Source organism: Anser anser, assembly GCF_964211835.1.
Source record: "Anser anser genome assembly, chromosome: 25".
Taxonomy (NCBI): Eukaryota; Metazoa; Chordata; class Aves; order Anseriformes; family Anatidae; genus Anser; species Anser anser.
In genome coordinates this window covers 4,727,327-4,751,727 of record NC_139746.1, presented here as the reverse complement: position 1 = coordinate 4,751,727, position 24,401 = coordinate 4,727,327, and the positions used below count along the sequence as shown (strand labels likewise).

The window sequence follows — 24,401 nt, the reverse complement described above, 5'->3', positions numbered from 1 at the left end:
GAAGGCCCCAGCCAAGCAGGCCGCGGCCCAGCTCCGCTCCCGGCCCTTTCCGGAGCCATCCCCACGGGGCCCCGCCGCCTTCCCGCGGCCCCACCGACCGGCCGCTCCCCTCAGGCGCCTGTCGGAGCGGGCCGAGCCCCCTGCCCACCACCCAAGGAGGCTGCCTGGAGCCCCCCAGCCTTGGAGCCGGGACGAGGAGGAGCCCCCGGGTGCCCGCCGGGCCCCAGCCCCCCGCCGCAGCCGGCCGGGCCTCAGGCCCCGCTCCCCGCCGCAGGCCGCCGGCGCCTCACGCGTAGCACCCCCCCCCCCATAGCCCGCCGCGAGCGGCCGCCCCCGGCCGAGCTCTTGACGGACGTCCCAGCGAGCCAATGAGGCGCGGGGCACGTGCGCGAGGCAGCCAACGGGGCTCGGCGGGCGGGACTTGGCGGCTCGGGGGGGGCGTGGCCGGCGGCGCTGCGAGCGGCTCTCGTTGTGCGCGCTGCGGAGCCGTTACCCCGCCGCTGCACGGCCCTGCCGAGCCCCGCAGGTGAGGCCGGGCCGGCCGCGGGGCAGCGGTCGCGGGGCTCCCGGGGGGGGGCCCGCCGGTGGAGCGGAGCGGGCCGGGCCTGGGGAGGGCGCGGGGCGGCGCGGAGGAGGAGAGGGCCGCGGCGGTGAGGCCTGGGCCTGGGCCTGCAGGGGGAGAGCTGGGGCCTGCGGGAGGCAGGGAGGGGCCCGGCCGCGGGGGGGCGCGGGGCTGCGGCCGGCGGGGGAGGAGCGGGAGGGCCCCGGCGCCGGCGCGGGGGGAGCCGGCCCGGGGCCGCGGCTGGGCTGAGCCCCCCCCCCCCCGGCACCCCCCCACCTCCCCCCCCGAGGGGGCTCCGTCTCCCACCTCGGCCGAGAGCGGCGCGTCCCCGCCGAGCGGCGGCGGCTTGGGGGGGGCTCCCGGGGGGGGGGCTCCCCGCAGTGCCGCTGGTTTTAGGCCGCGGGGAGCGAGGCTCGGGGAGCGCCGTGCGGGGAGCTCGGGGCCGGAAGAAGTCGGGGCCGGAGCAGCGGCCCGCTATTGTTAGCGCCGGGGGAGGCTTCCCCTCGCTGCGGTGCCGGGAAGAGGCAGGAGCGCGTCGGGGGAGGACGCGGGGGGGAGGAACGCGTGGCGGGGCGGCCCGGGGGAAGGGGCGGCCCGGGGGAAGGGGAGCGGGGCTCCGGGGGAGCTGTTCGTGGGGGAGCGTGTGCTGGCGAACGCGGTACGTCCCGCTGGGGAGCGGGGGGGCACCGCCGGGCGCCAGGCAGGGGCCTTCGTCCGAGACGTGCTGAGAAAGGAAGCGTTTTTGACCGCACAAAGTGCTGCCGCTTGGCTCCCGTGGCCCGCGTGATGGGGCATCTGTGGAAAACCAAAGGTGGGAAGAAGTGGGAAAGGTGGAGATTCGTTGCCATTACGAATTCTGGTTGTTTTTGTTGTCATAACTCGTCACTTCTTGGAGTCTCTGCATTTCTGTTCCTTTTTCCTTGTATGCCATGAATGTGGATGTTGACTGCTCGTGTCGCTCGGCTCTTACCTTTTCAAGTTCAAGGACCGTTTGCACGCACTCATGTTCTAAACCACTTGTCTTTCCAGGTCTGTGTGAACAGTTCACAGGCTCTTGTATTTCTCTTTAAAACTGGGGCCCTGCATCTGTTCCAAAGGCTTTATCAAGCTCATGCGATCAATATGCTTTCTTAGATTTCCATTGACTCCAGGGGTACGTCTGTATTGCGTGATAAAGTCTAGATCCCTGAGCTCGTGAGTCTGCAGCGTGATCCATTGCTCTGTGACCGGCCTAGTTTTTGTTCTGAAGCAGTATAACTGTATTTATTTGTACGATGATGTGGGTGAGTCTGTGGTTTCGTGATTCAAAGTGTTCGATGCTCCTGACTTACAGAATAATGACCTGCCCCAGCAGCAGGCTCACCACTTGGTTTGGTTGGAATAAGAGCAGGAAATCTTAAGCTGATACTGGTGTTAAATATATTGCGTAGTGAGTTTACGGCCTTAACTCATTCAGCCCTGGTGTGAGTGGTTCTGCAGCACCAGATAAAGGTAGTTATGTGTGGCTTTCCTATGTAAACTGTCTTAGGCAGTGCCACGTTTGTGGGAGCAGTGCTAGTCCTGAGCAGTCTAAAGGGAAGTGTGAATGTTGTGCAGAGCATCTTTCTGAGCTTTAATCACTTCTGTTGAACGCAGCCAGTGTTCAGTGCTGACATTAGCTTACTGTGAAACGGGATCTAAGCCCTTAATTCAAGTACTTTTTGCTGGTTTGTGCACGTTCTGACACTTTTTCCCCCTGGAAAAACTCCTTGTCTTGACCCATCGGGGGCATATCATTATGTTTTCCGAATCCATTTCTTTAAGCTGTTATGCCTGCCTGCTTTCTTTCCTGAAGCACTGGTCTCTGTCATGTTTCTTATTTGTTACGAGCACTCTGTAAATACTAAAATGTTAAATTGAAAAAAAAAAAAAACCAATAACGTTAAAACGTTATTAGATGTTGCACTGAGTATGTATCTTATGGATAAGCTACCTGTAAGGATGGCAGACTTAGGTGCAGAAAACTCAAGCCTGCTGTATTTGCAGACTTGAAAAAGAGATGTTGAGAGGAGCTGCTCTTTCTGCACTTCCAAGTACTTTCTCTAAAGCATGGGAGGCAGCTGTGGGAGATTCCCATCAATGTAAATGTTTAGTGACGTAGTCCCAGCATAGGAGAGGTGTTAAATTCTGCCTTCTGTTTAGAATGGGTGAGGGCACTTCTACTTTTTGATGTGCGGCTCTGTGATCTAGGCACCTGCAAGCTCCAAACTGCTGGCCTAAATGATCCGTGTGATTATACAACATTGTTTTATGTAGGTGATGTGTGCAAAAATAGTTTTTAAGCTTCTTTTGGTTGTTTTTTTGGGACGTAGGGTGGAAATAAACTATGCTTAGAAGGCAGACATTCTTTGTGTATGTGATTTTTTGCTTTTTTTGTTTGTTTTTCACTGTTAGTAGTGGTGGCATAGTAAGTATAAATTACAATGTTCCTCTCGCCCACTGCTTCCATTGCTGCCTTGTAGGAGCGCAGCAGCGAGTTCTGGTGTCTCATCAAGCCTTCAGAGATGGATTTCCAGCTGCTTGTGTTGTGTTGGTGAGCCAGCAGGATGCCATCTCCTCCTCTTGGTACTTCATTTGCCATCCTATCCCATCAAAGTGAAAGTACCAGCTGCTAATCCAAGGATGGATCAGCGTGGGGGACAGCTGTTCTCAAAATGTGTCTGGAATCTGTAGTTTTTGTGTCCTCCCCTCACCTATTGCAAATGTCCTGCGCATAGGGAAGGAGTTGTTCACGAATGTTTTCTCTCCAGCACAGTGTCTCTGGATTGTTTTTGGACAGTCAAACAACCTGGCAACATCTGTAACCAGGAAGATGGTAGCATATTTTTATTTTTTCATATGTTTGTAGTAAACCTGTCCTTTTGAAAGTACCCGTGCAGCAGGTAAGATCATCTCAGCTAGAAAAAGTTGTCCAGCTGAGTCTTCCCTGCTGAAGAACTCCATTATGTTGACTGTCAGCATCTCTGTCCCAGTGACACAACAGCCGTGGAAGGTGTTGACGTGAAGCTCTGAGCCTGCTCTCTCTGGCAAGGCTTACCATTAACCTTGAAAGACGGGGAAATCTCAGATCCAGCTGCAGTTGTTTCCTCCTATCTGAGCTGCATAATTTCCAACTGGCCCTTGTTCGTACGTATCAAGCAGAGATGATGTTGGGAGGCCCCGGTCTTCCTTTTCATGTTAAAGCAGCAGAGAGTGGTAATTATGGCCAGTCCTTATCTAATTTCTGACAGCCTCCTAACTATGATTAATTTTACTCCTGTGAATTGAGTTAGTTCATCAGATTGGTGGCAAAATGAGGTCGCTCCTCAGAAGAATGCAGCTTATTTTTTGTCCTCAAATGCGTATGTCTCTGGATGTCACTCTAAGCACTGTCAAAAACATTTACCAGTCAGTGTTTGGACATGAATAAGAAAACTTACAAGCTTTTTTAGGCAAATCTGATTGTCAAAGAATATGCAGAGCTATTTTCTTAAAATATTTAAATTATGATAGCTGGGATTTGTTAGCTAGTAATACACTTAAAAATAAGCTTATGTCCAAAGTTGCAAAAAAGAGCTTAAAATCTGTTGTACTAGAAACCATTGATAGAGCAAAAGGAAATAAAGTCTGTTGAAATGCAGTAATAGATTTTGGTAATAGCTACTTCTGCTTGAGTAGAGAGAATATTGTGTCAGAACTGAGAAAAATGTTGGAATTTTAAATATAGTCAAGCTAAGGGGGGGAAGGGGGGAAGAAGTGTCTTCATTCCAAGATCGTGAAGGGGGTGAGAAATCAGTAAAAGAGATCTATTAACACTGGGAAATCTGAAGGACTGGCAAGCAGATGCAGTTCAATTGCCAGATTAACAAAAAGAGCTTGCATGTTAGTGTGAAAGGAGCAAAAGGAAGATACCCCTACAAGTTCAGCAACTTCCGTGACTTAACACTTGGAGTTTCAGTGTAAAAGAATCTTCCTGGATAGGTTAAAAGGCAAACTTTCTTTAAAAAAAAAAAAAAGTGAGCTGCATTAGCATGTCTCAGTAGGCTGTGTGGGTTTTCTTCTTCTGGGGAGAAGAAAAAGTACAAATGCCGAGTAATTCAAACTGAAGACAAAATTTAAATTTGTCCTGTTTGCCGATTTGGAGTATTAGCCGTGGGGGAGAGGAATTCAGAGGAGACAGCTACACGGGGGGGAGTACTGACCAGGGATCACTGTAGACAAGAAAAGAAATAGGGTAACAGTACGGTGTGTGGGAAGGACGGACACCTCGCATTCTGCTTTTGAGTTCTCACGTGTTCTCAAACGCTGTATCTTGAAGTTCAGGAAAATGGCAGTTCCAAGGAAGCGTAGGACCCGCGCTCAGGAAATGCGGTAGCTGCCAATCGGCCGGAGCACTGCAAGCAAGAAAACGTGACATCCGCGTTCCTCCTTACTGGTCGTGGACTTGTGTTTTGGTAACGGCATCAGGCGTCTCTCAAATATGGGTGTGCTACTCCATGTCTAAATTAATTTTATTTATAAGAAAACTCATCACCTGTCTTTGCAATTATACATTATAATAATTTGATAAAAGACTTAAGAGAGATTTTGACCTGTATTGTACATGCACGTACTAGGGTAATCTTTTGTGTTTAGTTACCAGGTTAAATTAAAGCTTTTCCCCACGTTTTCTTCTTGAATTGAAGAGAGAAGCTTGGGCCTTGGCTTTTGGTGGTGAGTCAAGGCTGAAGTCCTCAGCTGTTTGGAGTAATAGTGTGTGAACACCGGGCAGGTGGAACGGCACTGGCCGGGCGCTGCGCTGCCGCCGACGCGCTCGGATGTCCGTGTGGGGTGCGGCGTGGAGAGCTGTTGGGGATAGGAGAGGAATTTGTGTAAAGAGTAGAAGGGGGTTTCCTGGAGATTGCGGGTAAAGAATCTTTGGTATTCATAAAATCAAGGGATCTAGACCAAGAAATGGGGAGAGGTATTCTGCCTGTGGAGCATTGGAAAACTTTTTTTTTTTCTGGAGGCATGTAGGCCTGGTGGAGTTTTTCTACTGGATTTGTTTGACACTTTCCTTGACATAGTAGTGTCCTTTTTGTTCTATTTCAGGCGCGATCTCCAAGGAAGACTACTCAGTAGCTTCAAAATTGAGTGGTAGAGCAGTGTCTAGCCAGATAGCCGAGTTTGTTGTCTGCCTCTGAGTCACCCAGAGGGCTTACAGGGGGGAGGCAAGTCAACAAATAACACCCACGAGCTGAAGAAACAAGGGGAAGTCTCTTTGTGTAGCCCTAAAGTTCTCCTTGAAGCACCCCATCAAGATCCTTGAAGTCAACCAACATATTTAAGAATAAACCCTTGAGATTGAAGTCTGAATTCTCAAGACAGCCGACCGTCAGACCTCTGCCAGCACCTTTTGTCTCGGTGCAGGATCCCTGTTCAGGCACCAGTGTTAACCCCAGCAAGGGGACTGACTTCCCTGCTGCACTGTACCTGCTGGGCTGAGGTGTTGGGTCAGTGACCTGTGCCAGCACCCTCGGGTTTGGGTGTCTTTCAGGTGTGCTTTGAGAGCTGCTGTGCCTAATAGGGTCCGTTCCCAGTTACCTAGGGAAGGTGCCACGAACCCTGTGCCCTGGTACTGTCCTGCATTCGCCTGGCTCTCTTTGGCCAAGTGTCAGGTATCGGCGTAGCCATCGTGCTTCTGATATCAGAGACGAGAAGTATGTTCAAATAGCTCTGACCTTCTCGGGTTCAGCACCGCTAGTGTTAGCTCTCACCTGTGCACCTGCAGTGCTGCACAGCCTTCGCTTTCTGGAGAGCTACATTGTGGGAGGGAGAATAGCTCGGTTGCTGGAGTGATAAGGCTTGCTGCCTGGATTTAATGAAAGTGCCAGCTGCTGGTGTGAAGGAGCACACAACTCGTTGCTCATGGGAGAATTTTCCTTCTTCCTAGGTTCTGCAGTAGCTAATACATTCACGTTATCATCTGTAATCTATTTAGGTGTCTGCATTCAGGTTTGTGAGCCCGGTGGTGGTCTAACGCCTTTGCAGACCCATAGACAAGGGGAAGGTACAGTGAGCCTCTCAACTGTGCATCTTCAGGATCAGGCATCTTGAGAATATTCCTACATAGGCCTTCCTTGTAGGACTGCCTTCTTAGCAAACATCTTGCAGTGAAAGACTTAATAGCTCTGAATCACAGGATTTTCGATGCAGACGCTGAGTTTCATTTGGAAAAAGCTGCAATTGGTCTGTTGCCAGAGCTATTTGTGTCACTTTTCTTTTAAACCTTCTGGGATCTTCTGCACCTTTGAGAAGGTGATCTTCAGGGTCATTGCAATGTTTCCAGGAAAAAGAAAAAAAAAAAAAGAATACGCTGGAGAGCTTTTCAGTCTGGTCATGAGAAAGCAGACCTGGCTGTGGATGAATGAGCAATCTTTGAAGCAGATGATAAAGTGCTGGGCTATGTGAATTTGAGCACATCCAAAATTAAAGGAAGGTTAAGGCATGGTGCATATGGTTCCTGCTTCAACCTTGACCTCCTAAATTTGAGGGAAAACAAGCATTTATAAGGCTGGGTTATTTTAATCAGATTTTAACTTAGTCTTACAATTTCCTTTGGGGGGAGGGAGAGGGCATGGAACTGAAGGTGTTTTTTGGGAAGGCTGCTGGGTGCCTCGGCAGTCTCGTTGCAAGTATCCTTCCCAAGGGGAACTGGTAAGCCTAAAGATCCTTCCTTAGGTAAGCCTTCTTTCCTTCCCCGTCCCACAGCTGAGAATGTAAGCGCATTCACACTCCTGGCTTGTGTCAACAAGGACTGACAACCATCAGGTAATGGTTACGGGCCGAGGTTGGGTTCTGGGCCTGGTTCTAATCTTGCATCTCTGTTGACATTACTTGCTTGTTCTTGCTTTGAATAAGAAAGATTGGGAGGTTGCCTGTCTTCTCTCAATGTATTTCAGTGGGAGTGGAATTAAGAACTTGACTTCTGACGTAGCATTTCTCATTTCTTCCATACCGACCATTTGATATGGCTTTTTGGGAATTCTTTTCAGCATGCAAAGGTAAATAATTCTGAGATCTGTTCACCACCAGTGCAGGGAGCAATTTCCCACTGGCTTCCAGGATGGCCAGGAGGTATTTGGTGAGATGTTCGGAAGAAAGGAGCATCTTGTCAGCACTCTGCTCCTTTTCCTCCTCTCTACTATGCCGTTATCACTTCTGCATGTTTTGTTCCTGGTATCCCGCGAAAACATTTGCCAGGCCTTTATGCAAGGGCTTCCTGTAAGTTGTTTGTTTTTTTTTTTCTGATGTCTGAGGAGAAGCAGATGGAAGGCTTCCTTCACGGGTCTTACTGCTTCTGAATCGACAGTGCCCTGGGTGCTCCGTGTTTATTGCAGGGCACGTAGCTGGTAAGGATTGCAGACAGTGAGATTAGAGGCCGTGGTAAAATGATTTAAAGTTGATAGCCAGTTGCCAAGCTCCTGTGAGTTTTGCTTAGTGCCAGATGTGAGCCTGGTAGCTTGCCAGGGTGGTGTGCTGGGGAGTTCCCTGTGCTCGGCAGCTGACCGGGGTGCCTCCTGTTGTAGGCAGCAGGTGTACCTGGGAGGATAGGGAAGGTGGATTTAAGTTGCTGCTTTTGGAAATCATTGAAATACATAGCAACTTGGTAGACTTGTCGGGAGGAGAATCTTGGTAGCAGGAAGGATTTGTTGTATCTCAGGCAAATTTGGTGCGGTGTGAAGGAAACCTGAACCTTCATATTCAGAGCTGGAAAAATCTCATCTATGCTTCTTCCTTTAGTTATTAAATACTCCTAACTGTAGCGTTTCGCTTCCGTATTCAGCCTGTTGGTGTGTTGTGTGTCTAGGGCTTGACTTTTGGCCAGGAGGAAGGCAAACAAAGTTGCCTCCCATTACAACAATTTTGAGAACACTTAAGTCTTGTGGTTTTATAGCTTCTGTGTTGAGCAAAGAAGGTTCAGGTGTTTGAGTGTCATTTAGCAGGATAGGAAACTGGTTTGGGGGCTTGTGCTCAGGCAGTTCTGGCAGAGCGGGAAGGGAACCTGTGTTTAACTATATAATTTCACAGTACAGCTGAGACAACGTGACAGCCTGAAATCATCGGAAGGGGGGAGTCTCTTCCCCTGCTTCTAGCTTTACGGCTCTCCTCTCCTCTGGCGTTAGCTCTGGTGCTTATCTTGTTGCGAGGAAAGCAGATTAAAATTGCTGACGCAGCAAAAACGCTTCCCTCCTGGTGCAATTTTCCACTGCTTTTGTGATACAGATTGGTTGTGCTGTGGGCAGAGGGGCTGCCCTTGTTGACCCAGACCTGGGGGCGGAAGGCTGATGAGCGGCGTGGGCGGCAAGTTTCCGAGCTGTCAGCTGTCAGGTTGCTTCAAACTGTACTGCAAAAAAGAAGGGACTCAATTTCAGTGTATACTGTGCTAAATCTCAAGTTAACATAACTTTAATGGTGGCTTATTCTAAAAACAGTGCACTCTGTTTTTTTCCCCATTTAAAAGCCTGAATTTCATAAGAAGAAAGCACGAAATAAATGCCAGACATGACTTAACCGCTATTGGAGAAGGGACTGGAAGTCCCTACCTAAAGGCAGTGTTCCCGATCTAGAGTTGGGATTTTTTGCCTCTTTCTGATTCTCCGTGATTCTCCATCTAGCTGACAGCAGCAGTGCGGACGCTGGACGTGCTCGAACTTTAGCAGGCCGCGATCCATGAAACAAAGCAGCGCACCGTGGCCGCTCAGGCCCTTAGCGAGCAGGGGCTGGAGCTTCACCGGAATCTGCGAGCCGCTAATAAATACATCGCTGTCTGGCAGCGTTAAGTCACCTTACCTGAGAAGCCTGTGTGGTCATACGAGCGCTTCTAGCCCAGCTTAATACCTAACTAAGTTGGCAAATACGACCGGCACCGCCGCGTGGTGCCGCGAGGCTTGCTGACTCACTGCGCTGCGACGGGCCAGGAGCTTTTGCATCCGCTGAGCCGGTGCTTCGTCTTGTAAAATGTCCCTTTCAGGTGGGGTTGGCTGTTCCCTTGGGTGAGGTGAGCACTGTGGAGGGGATACCTGCCTCGGACAACCTCATCAGCCGGGTTCTCAAGGAAGCAGTTGCTTTTGTACAGCATCTTGTGTTGTTCTTTTGGCCAAACGAGTACGTTGCAGCTCTATTAAAGTCGATACAAAGCTCGTCTTTGAGCCTGTGGTGATGAATTTTTCTGCAGTAGCGCTGTGAGTTTTGGTGAGCGGCAGATTTTGTGTTGAACTTGGAAGATTTGTGCTAATTCTTCAGGAGGGAGCTACGGTTGTGAGGCTGCTGCCGAGTTCCTGGTGCTTAGATTTGTCATCGCGCTGACTGCTCGCTGTTTCTTTTGGACATTAATGAACTGCTATGCTTAACGTTTGGATCTCTTGGTGTAGCATTCATTTACTTACATTCTGGAAGTGCTGTGGTATAAATCTGAATTTACAGGGATGGAAAATGGAGTATAGCGAGCAGAGGCTATTAGCTAAGCAAGCGCTGCTAATTTGGTGTTGGTATTTTGCTAATGGTGTTCCTGTAGTGAGCACTTGGACTAAATGCCTTTATTGTAAAATCCATATTGCCCTTATTAGCCGAGTCTGGACTGGAAACATGTTCATACTTCAGCATTATGGCAACTTTGTGGCGTAGGTTGACGTCTGTATGCTGCTGGTGGGTGTAGGTGTTTGGCTTCTGCGGCAGAACGCGCCAATGGGGCTGACGTGGAAGAGGAGCGCTGAGCCGAGCATCAGGAGGCCCCGAATTCGCCACGGGTTTTGAGCAGTGCTGGAATTCCAGGCACTTCACAGCTGTCTGTTCTTAAGAGCTGTTAACCAAAATGGCATTGTTTTGGAGCAAGAGATGTGCGGTGCCCTCTAGCAGAGGGGATGAGCAAAAGGCTTCAGCCAACTTGAGAACCCGAGTCTAGAACCATCCGGCAACCGAGCTTCCTGGTGCCGATGGCTTCCAGCACGGACGTGCCTGTCCGGGCTTCCCGAACCTGCCAGGCCTCACCTTTCTCCTGTTGCAGGAATAGGGCTTAAGTATCCTGATTTGGAATATTTCAAAGCAGCTGTAAAAGCACTTTTAAATGTCTAGTATTTTGGCAGGCCATGAAGAAAGAGCAGCTGGGCTCTGTTGGGAGTTGGAGCCGTAGATGTTCTGTGGATCCGAAACTTCAGCCTTCAGCCCGTGCTGCTGATGGCTGAGTAAGGCAGGGGCTGTCTTCATGGGATGGAACGTCAGGGTATTTTTCAAGGCTTTCTTTAAAAAGGTGCAAAAATAGAAACTCTGTGAAATATGCAGCATATACTGAAGTTAATGTTCTGGTACAGATTAGTCTGTTTCATGTGTGCAATTAAGTGCTCACCAGAAGACAACCATCTAATAATAACGGTGTCTTAAAATGCGTGTAAAGGAGAAAACATCTAGAAGGTAAACGGCCGCTGGCTGAAATGCTGAACTGCATCTAGTGGGTCTGGCTACTCCTTGTCTCCGTGTAAGAGTTTTGGGCAGAAGGCTGGAATTAAAGTTGGCGGTTTTTAGTTCTGTCAAGTCAAGTGCTCTGAAATGGGGAACCTGATTTTTTTAACTGTTGTGAGTGCTCTGCTGTTTGCAGGAATGCGTACAAAATCTGTCACAGTGCTTTCTATCTACATTTAAAAAAAAAAAAAAAGACTTGAGCTCTTTAATGGTACATGGTTTTCTAAAATGCCATGCTTGCTAGCTTGAAAGAATGAATTGTTCTGGGATTTTCAACAGAAAATGTTTTGTTTTACAAGTGAAAAAAATATGTACAGTTGAAACAGTTGCTTGTTGTCAGTTCTCTAAAACATTTGAGCTTATTTCAGGTGGAGAAAGTTTGGCTTATTCAAACAAAGTTCTGGAACTTATTTGGGATTTTTCTCTTTGCAGATATATTATAAAATGTCTAATGGTTATGAAGATCACATGGCTGAAGATTGCAGGGATGATATTGGTAGAACAAATTTAATTGTGAACTACCTCCCTCAGAACATGACGCAAGATGAGTTGCGGAGTCTATTTAGCAGTATTGGCGAAGTTGAATCTGCAAAACTTATTCGGGACAAAGTTGCAGGTATGATATAAAAATGATGTTTTTGGTTTTTTTACTTTGCGGTAAAGTGCTCAACCAAACACTTGCCTGAAAGCAATTTAGAGTATCTAATTTTTGCAAGTGTGTGTAACTACTGATGTGAAGACACATAACTAGAGTGATGTTATGCATAGCACTCACTGTCTAGTCTTAGAGGATACTTCAGGCTAAATCCAGAGGTTTTTGTAAAAGGTTAAAAGTTACAATAAAATTCCTAAGTTTCAGCATCCGTATGCATATCTGAAGTCTGAATTTGGTCTCTAACTTACTTTTCCTACAGTCTGAGCTTTTTTGGCACTAACTTACTTCCTTGCATAGCAGGAAAAAAGCTCTGAATATGCGAGTAAATTGATTCTATTTTGATCAGTAAAAAGATGTGTGGTATGTGTCTGAAACTGTTGTAGGCCTTATCATTCTTCAGGAATTTAACTCCTAAGTTCTTTAAATAGGATTGTTGGTAGTAGCTTTAGAAAAAATGAGGAATGAAATGTTTAGTTTGTGAAATACAGTGTTTACTTGGAAACAGACAAGTGCTGGCAGAGCAGCTGGTTTCATAAGCTGGATCTATTTACTTGCAGGAGCTTTTTATCTGCTCTGTCAGGATGTTTTAATCCTTGTCCTGTTCAAATCTTTGTTTACAAATTCTGGTTATTCTCACTGAGAATTCACAGAATCTTTGATTTAGTGGGAGATAACAATCATTATTGCTGTAAATAAAAGTATTTATGCTGCTCACTAGTTGTGCATGCTTGTTTGTTCTTGGCACACAGATGACTACTGCCTTACGGAATTTTCTGCTGCACGTGCTCAATCTTGTATTTCAGATTCTAGCAGTACTGATTTAAATCATTATTTAATCCATGCCAAACAAGCCTGAAACTACTTCACCGTAAAAACTGCAAGCTGATAAAATGCATGAAAATTCTGTGTGTCATTCTAACTGACATTATTTTATATGCTTCATAGTAGAAATGAGAACTGAATAATGAAAACTTCAAAACGTACTTTCAGCATGGCTTCTCCAATGTCTGCCTTCTCATCTGAAAGAAATTTCAAGACCTAGCTTCACATGATAGTGCCCTACCAAAATCTGTACTTACGGACTGTATGAGTAAACTTGTCATGAAATAGTTCCACAAAATACTGATTTCTTTGAATACTGAGCTATCCAAGTACTTAGCCTAGATGTTGCCATACAGTTTGCGATGCTTAGACGTAGAGGCTTGCTTGGAGGCTACTTTTGCAAGGAAATAAGACCATTTGTTTTAATGATAGCAAGTCATTCACTAAATGACATAGGTAATCCACACCGTAGGCTTTTGAATGAGTGCAAAATCTTCTGTATGGGTGGTGAGGACATTTTAAATGGGAAGCAAAGCATGTTAACTGAAGTCTCAGAGTTTATTTAAGACTGTTCCCTGTAGCATCGTATACTCTGGTAAAGTCTTGTTAACTTTAACTTGCAACTTGACAGAGCTGCATAATTTAATGGCCAAAATAGGTGCTTGTGTGCTTCAGGTTATTCTTAACAACCCTCAAAGAATCAGAAGTAAAAGTCCTCTTAGTTTGCATGCAGTCCTTGAGTGCCTGCATACAAAACCTTCACTCTTTAAAGTGATTGAAAGTGTTTAAGTCTGCATGGCTGTGTTAGTTAGGCCATTTTTGTTGTTACCTCACTAATTTTTCATTCACGTGCAATGCTGTTAGCCACAATTCCAAGTCATCTTCATGCTCGTTGATTGTTTTAGAATATCAATGACTAAGAATCAGCTTCTTCAGGAACCTTCTAGAGATACCACTTCACTTTTCTTTCCCCTTCATGTTTGGCTTACAATTTGTATATATCTGTGCTGTAAAACTCTACCAATCAGCCTCTGAAAAGAGCAGTCTTGCAGCAGAGTTCTTTCCTCGTGCCAGCAATTGCATTTGTATGGACCCCACTGAGACCCGAGGTAGACAAGCAGGAAATCAGAACTGCAGAAAAATCTGTTTAGCTCCATGGCTCTGTTTTCTCTGAGGTCAGATAAATTGTAATATTGGCACCTAAGAGGCAGTGGAGCTGTGTGACCAGGACAGAGGGAGGTAACCTCTCTTTTCATGGCAATCAAACTTTTAAATGGGTTTAGTTGCTTTATTGACTGTATTTGTAGAATTAAAACCAATGTTTGATAACACGTATTTTTTCATGTATGAGGTTGTCTTTATAAAATTAAGAGTAACTCTTTGAAATTGCTACAATTTTCATCCTTTACTTTGCTGTTGATAAACACCAAAGGAATTGAAAGTAGCAGTAAACTGTAGTGTCAATTTACATTCCTTGCTATGAATTTCCTGCACTGTGTACATGTAGCTTATAGAAGTTGGCAAAAGTATGACTATACGCTTGCTTTTTTGTTCAAGCCATAACTTATTTTATTTCTGCAGTGGCAGTAAGGAGATGTTTGTGCACAGTAGATGAACATTAGACAGGGTGCAAGGCTCCCATTGCAGTTTCAGCTCTTCCTGATGATGCTGGTGAGATAAGGTGCTGGTGTCTACGTTGTCCAGTTTGTGTATTGAATTGCTAAGCACTTCCAGACATGGCTTTGCTTAAGTTGTGAAGAGCCAGTCAGTAATCAGCATCTCTACTCTCAGGTGCAACAAGCAAATCTTAGACTGTAGCTCTGTTGCTCACTGTACTTGTATTTGTTGTGATCGTCCAGGATTTTCGTACAAAGAAGTCTGTAGAACTCACGTTGGATATCGTTCTTTGTCAGGCTTCAAGACTAGCACCAGCTCAGAGCCCCAGGGAAACATTAGAAGGTCACTTCTCAATATACTATTGCACAGTGTCAAGTCTGAGACTTTACTTTTCATCTTCGTTGTGTCTCCTGGCCTTTTTTATTTATTGCTGAGGCTTGTGAGTAGCCATTGGCTCCATTCAGCTGAAGACCACCCTGTGTGTGGTTCTGGCTCATGAGGCCGTGAGCAAGGAAAAGTGCTGGGGTTTGTCTGATCTTTCTGCGCTGACGAGACTGTAGCCCTCTAGCACTGACTTCAGGCATCCTGGTCCCGAACTTGTGCTCTTACTGGTCTCCTACCCAGCAATGTGCAGATCTCTGTGGGATCTGTTTAGTGCTTGTGGCACTCGTGACCATCCTCTGAGTATCTGGTGACAGTTTTGCTGCGTGCACCTCTCTGTCAGAGTTCTGTCTGACGGCAGTTGATCTGGTTAGGAGAGGGAGGCACCCAGCTTCTTGAGGCTTCTTATTCCATCCCTCACATCTCTTAAACTGCTTGAGGAGGAAATAAGATATCCCTGTGATACTCTTCACAAAATATTTGAATTCCTACTGGAGGAAATACACAACATGATCCTTAGGACTGTGCCAGAAGCTGTCTATACCAATCAGCTACCAAAATATGGCCACCTCTGGGCAGACACTGAAAGGGAACAGTGGGCTTCCTCGTGGCAATCCGTTTGCTTTTGCAAGCTTGAGGTCTGGTGGAGCTCACTGGTGTTGACCTCGATCAGCAGCACTAAGGGATGAAGGTAGCACTCCATCGCTGCTGAAAAATGTGGAGTAGACGGGACGTTTTGTGATGACTTGTCATGATTGTGTACAGAAATCTGGAGTCCCTCTCAAAGAATACAGTCGTCATAGCTCACTTGTACTGCAGGTGCACGTGACCTGTTGCTTATAGGATCAAAACAATCACTTCCTGATAGCTGGAATTACAGGAACTGATGTGCACGCATCTTTTCACTGCCTTTTCCCTGTCATAAGATCTTACCTGGAAGACCCTTTCTTAGAAATTACGCAACCTAAACCAGAAATAAATGGTGTCCCCAAGCTTTTAAAGCATAAAGGGGAGGAGGGCTTCATTTAACAGCCTTCAGATGCTGAAAGGCGGTAAGTAGCTCTAGCTCACATGATGGGGAGATTGCTCATTGTGCTAGTGCGGTGGCTTCCAGTCTACTAACAGAACTCTTAATTATTCTTGTCTTGTGGAAAGTGTTCAAGTATTCTCTTTGGCTGAAATTGTTCTCTTTTGCATGGAAAACAACTACGGTATTGTGTAGTTCTTGCTGTTAACTGTGGAATTGAAATGCATCATTATCCTGGATTTTTTTTTCCAGCTTTTTAATCACATTTAGTGGTATGCAATTTCTTTAAATGCACATTCCAGAACACCTAGCAACAATGGTTAACTTAATGAAAAGTGCATACAGTTTGCAGATAAATTGGCCAAATACTTAAGAAGTTAACACCCTTTTAGTTTTGTCAGCTTCACTTGATTTCCCTTTTCATCAGGCTGGCCGTATAAACTACCTCGGAGGTAATAACTGAGTTCTAGCAAGGGTATGGGAATATCCCTAATACAAACGTTGCCTGACTTCAAGTGTGTTCAGAGCACAGCAGAAGCAGCAGCTGGTGCAGCAGTTTCTGGGCTCTGCTTCTGAATGTTCGGGGAACTTGTGGGTTGTCACAGGACTGGTGGGAACCCTCTGAGGAACTTGAATGTGTGCGGCTGCCAGGGAAGGACAGCTGGATGAGACCTTGGCTTCCAGCAGCTCTGGGCTCTGTCAGCTGTCCTTGATCAGAGGGAGGGTTGGAGCTTTTGTTCCAGCTGACCCCTGGTTGGGTCCAGCCCGGAGCACAGCTCCCAGAGCACTGCAGACAGAGCAGCACGGATCACGGGAAGGACTGTGTTGGGACCAGCCCGTGTGCTCGGCAGCGGGGTGATGTGATCTGTGGTCTCCAGCAGTCGCTGGAGCAGCCATCCCTGCAGGTTACAGAGGCCTGGACTGAAAAAGAGCTACAGAGCGAGGGTGCAGCTCAGCACGTCTTGGGGTTGCCTGGGGCCTCTTATGTAGGCTGGCTGGGAGAGATGGTCTTAGGGCTGCTGGAGGACTGGTGTCACCGTGTAAAGGACCTGTGGGTGGATTGAAATCCAGTCTCTGAGGTTGGTGATCTTCAGCACAAAGTCCAGCTGAAGGCCAGTCACTAGTGCAGTACCTAGATGTTCAGTGATGGGGCCAATCCTGTTAAAAATTTGATAGAGCCCACCCACAGCACGTCTGCAGGCAGTACAACGCTGGGAGGAGCGGCCAGTACCGCAGGTGGTCGTGCTGCCATTCAGAGGGACCTTGGCGATGTTTTCTGTAAGCATTACGTCTGGGCTGGCATAATGGAGGATGACTTCTACTGCCTTAGCGTTATGGGTATCCTCACTCTCTGGAGAAACAGAGGGGTGTAAATAGATTGATGCTCACTGTCCCTCCTTGCCTTATGCAGGCACGTAAAATCACCAAGGCCAGCACAGTTAGTTGTACTCCCCGCTGTATGAAATATTCCGCTTCACAAAAGCAGACATCTTCAATTCTTTTGCCTTTCTTCTTTTCCCCCACCAAACCATAAAAAATAAGCCATATTGCAAAATCTTTAATTGTACTCTAATGTTTCTTAATATGTTTTTATGTGGAGTTATTGTTCCACATCATATTACAGCACTTTAATTCTCTTCCAGTGGAGAAGCAGTGTGTTTCTGCAGAATAATGATTTAGTTCATCTTAACCTACGATCATATTGACTCTGAACGCTTGGCAGAGTTTTGCACTATAATGTTTACAGGAAAAAAATGTCATTATTAGACAAGTTTATTCTTAAATGGGTAAGGGGGACTTTTTTCAGGCCATGGCTTATCGAATAGTCAGGTTTTCATTCTAACCACTGATGAACAAAATCTGTCCTAAAGTTTTAAAGAAATCAGATTTTACGGTAAGTGGGCAAGGCATTTTTTTTTTCCCCCTAAGACTTCCTCAGGAAATCAGCCTGTGGTGTTCATGCACAATTCTGGGCCTGGTATTTTCTGTGTTCGCTTTACAAATCCTTTTCACTTCACAGCATCTTGGATGTGACTGCAGTTCATCTGGAAAAAGAGCCCTGGAGCAACTTAAATTAAATCTCAATAGAAAAATGCTCTGGAAATGAGAGAGAGGAGAAAATATAAAGAGAATATATAGAAGAGACGAATGTGTGGAAGGGCTTCATTAAATTAAAGTAACTTCTAATATTAAATCTTCTGTTTTCAGGATTTAAAGCTGGCACTATTACTGCAAATGGTCAAAATTTTAAATATTGTGGTGTTGGCGACATCCCTGGAAGCTGTCTCTTTGTCTCTTTGATCCAGGTTAAGACCAGACTTATGTCAAGTTTGCTTTGTAGTTTTTGACTTTTTTGTTTGAAGCGTCTGTTTGTATTGCTTGTAGTCATCTTTGTTTCAAGGCAAATTCCATTTATTTTGCAAATGGAGGAGAGGCCACGTTGCTGTAATTCCAAATGTTATCCTGAGCTGTTTGAAGGTCAGGCTTTCTGAACCTGCCAAATACTGTTCATGCCCCTAGACTTCCTTAGATGTGACTGTTCGTCTTTCAGACACAGAACAGGCAGTAGCTTTGTGTCCTGCTTTGTGAATCCAGATGAAGCAGTGGGGGTGCATTTTGCATTTGAAAATTGCTACCAATAAAACTAGACGTTATTTTGTTTCATTCCTAGCTCCTTTCTGTTGCAATCAAAAGCCTTTTCAGTAAGATGCACTGGTTTTAAGTCTTAAGTAGAAGCAGGAATTGGCTCAGACAGAAACTATAACAAAGCTGAGGTCGGTCACTGTGGAAGAAAAGTACTGAGCTGTTGCATTGACACTGACCGTAGGGGCTTCTAAAGGGTAAATATCTTGGAAATACTTGCATAGAACCTGAACTTTTGTCTTTGTGCTCTGAGGGGTATGCTTACAGGTAGCGTAGATCCAGCCACTTTAGTCTTATAACAGGGCAGTGCTTTGCAGATGGCTGAAGTGAGGCACAGCACCAGACTGTCCCGCTAGCTGGAGCTTTGCCCTCAGCCTGACAACAACCTGATTACGTGGGATTTCTGCAGTGCTCTCGGTGTTTGTATGACTAACGATAGTTTTGGACAGTGTTTATGATTAAACTGGAGATGAAGCGGTAAAGAAAAGATGAAGAGTAAAAAGTAATTCAGAATGATTAATTGTAGCTTCAAGAAGTTACTCAGGTTAATAAAATACTTACTTCCTTTTTCAAAACTCTGAGCACAAGACCGTAAAATATTTCATTGGGCAATGTGAATGTCACCTTTAGGAATAAGGTGCTATTCTAGTACCTGTGCTAAAACTGCTATACCTCTTGGTTCTGATGAGCAGCATGTTTTCCACTTCTCTGGGACTTAATGTGGTCACTATGGTATAAATGGGACGGAACGGGTGCATTTCAAGCAACTTAGGAGAATCACTGAGGAAGCCAGTTGTAAGGACCTTGAGATGAGTCCTGGGGGGACTGGATCAGGTGAAGTTTGGGATCAGGCTGTGGGCTTTTAGCTTCAGATTGATGTTGGAGGAGCTGAGATGCATCATCTGTATCTTTGCTGAAGGTCTGGGGTGTTCGCTGTGTTCTCACGAGTACACTGTGAGCTTGGTGGTGTGGGGAGGTTTGATCAGCATGGATTTGCAATGGAGAACAATGCCCTTCTGCTGTTAATTTTGAAAGCTGGTGATTGAATACTTGAATAAAGTGTTTGCTTGCTTCCAAAAAACAGGTTTTGACAGAAGTCTTTCAAGAAGCTGCTTCCCACTCCTCCAGTCTTTGTAAGGATGCCTCGTGGTATGGAAACAAAACCTGGCGAGGGGGCAGCCAGTGGCGACCGCTCGACTCCAAAGCCAAGCCAGGCAGTGCCTGCAGGGCTGGCACGTTCCCTGCTGAGGCTGATATCTTGAACGTTAAGAGGAAGGGGTTAAAAGCTGGTACAGTGTGGTGCAGAGGTAATTAGGGCTGAAGGACATCAGGAGGAGTTGGAAAGCAGCAGCATCTCCTGAGGCCAGGGGACAAAAAAAGTCCAAAAAAAAAAAAAAAGTGGAAACCTTCAGAAATGAACTCAACTGAAAACAGAACAGGAGTGGGTGCTTCCAGAAATGTGTGACAGAATAACTAATCTGCTGAAAATGGACAAGGTTGGAGTTCCTAGCCATGTAGTGGTCTTGGTAAGTCCAGGCCTTGATTTCAGGACTGCGCTAGAAATAAACTCAGAATTTGGAAGTGATTCTGTGAATGGGAGATGGTCTTGTGAGGTAGAATAAAGGTGGGATTCCTTACCTTCTCTAGACCTTTAATAAATCCTTAGGTGTGTTACATCCCTACTTAGGTGAAGTATGCATATGGACTGTTGGCACAAAAAGGCCTTCGGTGGAACTGGAAAGGCCTGAAGACCACGTTAACCTGAGTGTTCCTCGTTCTGTCGTTGGGACCATAGCTGGGTGGCCGCCTATGTCCAGTGTCCTGCTCGGAGCAGAGTGAGCTGTAAGGTCAGGCCATGTTACTCTGGGTCTGGCCTTGAAAACCTCCAAGCTTGGAAATCCGTCCCCCTGAGCATCACGGTGGTCCTTAGCTGAGCCTGCTTCAGGTCATTGATGTCTTTCCTGTATTTGGGCGCAGGAATAACTGCAAGCAGTATTTTAAACGTTGTCTAGCAAGTGTTGAGTGAGGGGGGATGATCCTTTCCCCCTTCCTTCACGCTCTACTTCTGCTTAGCACGATGCACAGTGCCCTTAACTTTCCGTGTCCTAGTGCACTGCTGGCTCATGCTCGCCTTGCTCTGTACCATGACTCCAGGTCCATTTCCATAGAACTGTTCTGCACCGCTTAGTGCCTGGTCTGTGGTGGTGTAAGGGGCTCTTCCTTCCCAGAGCAGGACTCTACATTAGTCCTTGCTGGATTTCAAAAGGCCACTGTTGGCCCGTCCCTCTGGGTGGCGGCCCTGCCCTCCAGTGTACCCCAGGTTCCTCCCAGCCCAGCGTTGTCTCCAGTCTTGGCAAGAGTGCACCCCCATCGCCTCCAGGCTGTGGATAACAGCAGAAACCAGCGCAGGTCTGAGGACGGACCCCTGCGGTGCTCTACGTCTTGCAGGCATACAGGTAGTGTGACCTGCCACCCTCTGATCCACATCTCTTCTGATCTGGTTGACATTCATCCCGATTATAACATCTTAACTTGGATGCATGAATATTCTCAAGCACAGTATTGGAAGCTTGCTGAAGATGAAGGGAACGGCAGCCACTGCTCTTCCCTTGTCTACAAATCCAGTCTTTCTGTCCAAAGCCAGTCAGGCTGGGTAGGCATGGTTTGTCCCTGGGAAGTTCGTGCTGACCCAACCATGCTGTCTTCATCTTCTCAGAAACGTGTCCCTGGAGGACTTGCTCCATGATTTTCCTGGAACCCCAGTGAGGCCAACCAGCCTGCGGTGACCTGGGTTGTTCTTTGGGCTCTCTTGAAGGTGGACTTAGCTCTTGTCCATCTGCAGTTGCTGGGAACCTCGTCCGGTTCCCATGACCTTTCAAAGTTACTGTTCCCTCTGATTTTCTTTTTTTTTTTTTTTGTTTGCTTTCCTTGCAAATCTCAACTTCAGTTCAGTTTCAGCTTTCGTGAAACCAAGTGGACTGTTTCTAAATTTCTTTTCTTGCAGGCTGTCTCTTCTTCATCTCCTGCATGCTGCTTGTTTGCCTTGGAGCTCTGCCACGAGCTCCCTGCTTAGCCAGGCTGCTCTGCTGACACGTCTACTTGTTTTCCTGAGTTCTAGGTTGGTCTATTCTGGTGGGCTTGAACCCAACAGCATTCCCAGTCCTTAGCATCCAGTACCGTCTTCCAGACCCAGTGAGATTAAGGAGATTTTGATATGTCTTCAAACACTGGTTTCTGACTAAGCCATCTCTAGCACTTGGGTTTTGTCACCTTCCGTGGCAGCCAGGCTGCATTCCTGCTGGGTGTTTGCCAGCCATGTGGGAGAAATAGTGTTGGGTGATCACAGGGGTGTAGATGGACCGATGTGGGCAAGTCCTGCAACCTGAGCTGTTCGTGTCTCCCATGTTTGCTTCAAGACATTATTTGCACTTCAGCATCATGTCCAAGCTGAGGAGTTTAAGAAATGTCTCTGTTGGGTTCCTCAAAGGAGTTCTTAGAAGTGCTGTGGAGCTACCAAATAATGCTCACAGGTAAGTGGGTGGCATCAAATTTGAGTAACAGGGGAAGACGTAGTGGTGAAAAAGATGCAGTAATTTGTGCTTGTGTATGGGAACATGTGGTGACCTTGCTCTGAAGTAATTGTCAGCATATCCACTGCCTATGGGCAGCTTTGCATTTCTGGTGTGTGTGTTGAAGCTGCCGAGAGGTCAGGGATTCCTCCAACAAAAACCAGTAACCCTTATTAGCAGCATCCCTGGCTAGTGAACTCTGAAGTCGGAAGACGATGTTTCGCCCTTAGGGATCAGTATTTCTAAAGCAAAAACACTGGTTTTATTCACTGGCAGGTTATTTCAGGTCTTTTTGGCAGTCCTTTGCCTTGTTCACTCTATAGATTACAGCTTTTAGAATGAGTTGGATCAGGATGAAGCTGTGTAGTGTGTGTTGTGCTGAGGCATGGAGTAGGCAAATGGTGTCTGGTCAACTTGCACTGCTTGCTTGGGTTTGAATTCCTCTTTTAATTACGAGCTTTTTCATTCTTTAATTAACCAATTTAGTAAGCAGTTACCACAAACACTTGAGGAAATAAAGAAACTCGGTAATTACAGCAGTAATTCCTCTATGTAAAAGTCTATGCCTGATTGGGAAGGAGGCTGGAAATGAGAATGAGCAAGGGAGCTTTGCTATAATGTGAACTTCGTGTGCCTTTGTTGCACGTTCTGATGTGGTTTCTCTTCCACTCAAACCGTTTCATCAGCGGTGTTGCCAGAACTGCTGTTCAATTAAGCCCCTGCTTTTCTAGGCTGGAGAATAACACAAAGGCCATGGCTATTGTTACTCGCCAGGGTCAACTGGTATGGACACTGCAGGAGTTTAAATAAAACTTCGTTGCATGCGGTCAGGTCTGGAGGCTGATGCTTTAACCCTGCATCAATCTGACAGCCAGTTGCTGTTAAAATTACAGAAGCTTTTGACAGAAGGTCATTGAGAGACTGGAAGCTGGTCTGTATCTTTCTCATTAAATCAGTAGCTTGTTCCATTGGTGCCTAAAAATGTTTCTTTGCTTTTATTAAGATTTTTTTCTAGGTATGCTGTAACAGACTGCGTTTGAAATACTATGCATCTTTTCAACAAGTCCAAAACCGACAGTTACTTCAAATTATCAGTGCTATACTCTGGATTCAGTCTTCCTTCCTCTATTTCAACACCTGACAGCATACTCTCATCTCTATTAATAGGAAGGATAAGAGACAATAGTCCACCAAAATTTTAATTATCTTTATTTTGCTGTGCATCAGCTTATTAGCACCTTCCATTCTTGAGCTTTGTTCTTGGCTTTCCAATGGAAGTGGGGTTTCTTCTATAATGAAAGGGTTGGAAATTCCCAAAGCCTGTTTTATCTTCTTGTTAGCACAGGTGTACATAAAAGTGTCGAAACTTTGACAGCAGCGTATTATAACTTAACTTCAGAAACGGTGGCCTGACTCCAGATTTAAATATTTCACCTCAAACCAGAGTAGGCTCTGGGAGCTGGCGGTCCCAAGTCCCGTGGCTTCAGGCGGTTCCTTGTCCCCGGGGCCTTTCCAGAAAGGAGGAGGTAAGGTGCTCAGGTGCAAAGCCTGCAAACTGTAGCGATACCCTGTGAAGTATAGACGTGTACCTCTTAGTGTCTGTCTTTTAGGTGAATCTTAATGGCAGAAGTTGGCCAAGTAAAAACAAGCACTGCCACATGAGGTTGTAGCATTAATGAGCTCTGAAGTGGCTCTTAGTGTTGTGCCGGTGTCCAGCGGGTACCTTTTGCGTGCAAAGGACGTAGAACTGCGGGAAGAAGCAGACAGCAGACATGTATCGTATCTGATCCCTTTTATATTGAAACCCCTTCTAGTTTCTGTAGTGTTCAGAGAGAATCGGTTAGCTCTGTTTTGAAATGGCTTATTTTTAATTTTAGAAATTGAATTTCTAGAACTGAACACGTTTTTAGGTTGACCTAACAAAGCAGAGGAATGCACTGCAGCAGAGGAAAGCCCAGCTGCTATTTTCTGTCACCGGATTTAGAGTTGCTAGCACATGCTTTTTCTCAGCAGGAGCTGGCACGTGTACCTAGTGCAGAGAGGTGCTGCGTGCACAGCACTGCTTGTCCTGGGGGTTAGGATAACCTTGTGGTCACTTGCTCTGCCAGTCCTGCCTTGCTGTACTTCTGCGTTGGCAGGACTTCTTTCCTGAAGCTTGATGCAGGTGTGCTCACATTTTTCTCTAGTTGACACGCGTGTGTAGGTGCCGTTACACAGTGCTGTAACGGTACTGGAGCAAGCCCGTGCAGCGCACTTTTCGCTGTTCTCATCCTCTGAAGCTGCAGAGCCACCGCTTAGAGTTGTGCATTTCAGCCCACTGGTGTCTGTATTCAGACGAGGTAGCGCTTGATGCATTCGTGCGTGTTCTGCAGCAGCAAACAAAAAACCCGACTATTCCCAAGACACCCCGTTCTCCTCAGTGACGTCTTGGGAGCATCTCTTCCGTCCTCCTGCGTTGGTTACTTGGCTTTTTATTTATTTATATAACCTCACAAGACTGCATCGATTGGCAAGAGTTGCTCAGTTCAGAAAACAAATTCTGAACTGAAATGCCTTCGTACCAAGGCGCTCTGGCGTAGTGGGGCCAGGTTTACATCTCGGCTTCCTTGA

General features: G+C 46.5%; 1 protein-coding gene across 5 annotated transcripts in view; it reads left to right on the top strand.

The window, feature by feature from the left end:
• Positions 1-391: 391 nt before the first annotated feature.
• ELAVL1 (ELAV like RNA binding protein 1) overlaps positions 392-24,401 on the top strand; it is a 41,872-nt gene continuing 17,862 nt past the window's right edge. The window contains exons 1-2 of one of the 5 annotated variants that reach the window (XM_083810856.1): positions 392-526; positions 11,510-11,693. In XM_083810856.1, the coding sequence (XP_083666982.1) occupies positions 11,522-11,693 (172 nt within the window). In that variant the 5' untranslated portion in view covers positions 392-526; positions 11,510-11,521. Of the gene's footprint in view, positions 651-1,201; positions 1,374-11,509; positions 11,694-24,401 lie in introns of those variants that run through there. The other 4 variants (XM_083810858.1, XM_083810859.1, XM_083810860.1 and 1 more) reach the window with 4 other exon arrangements.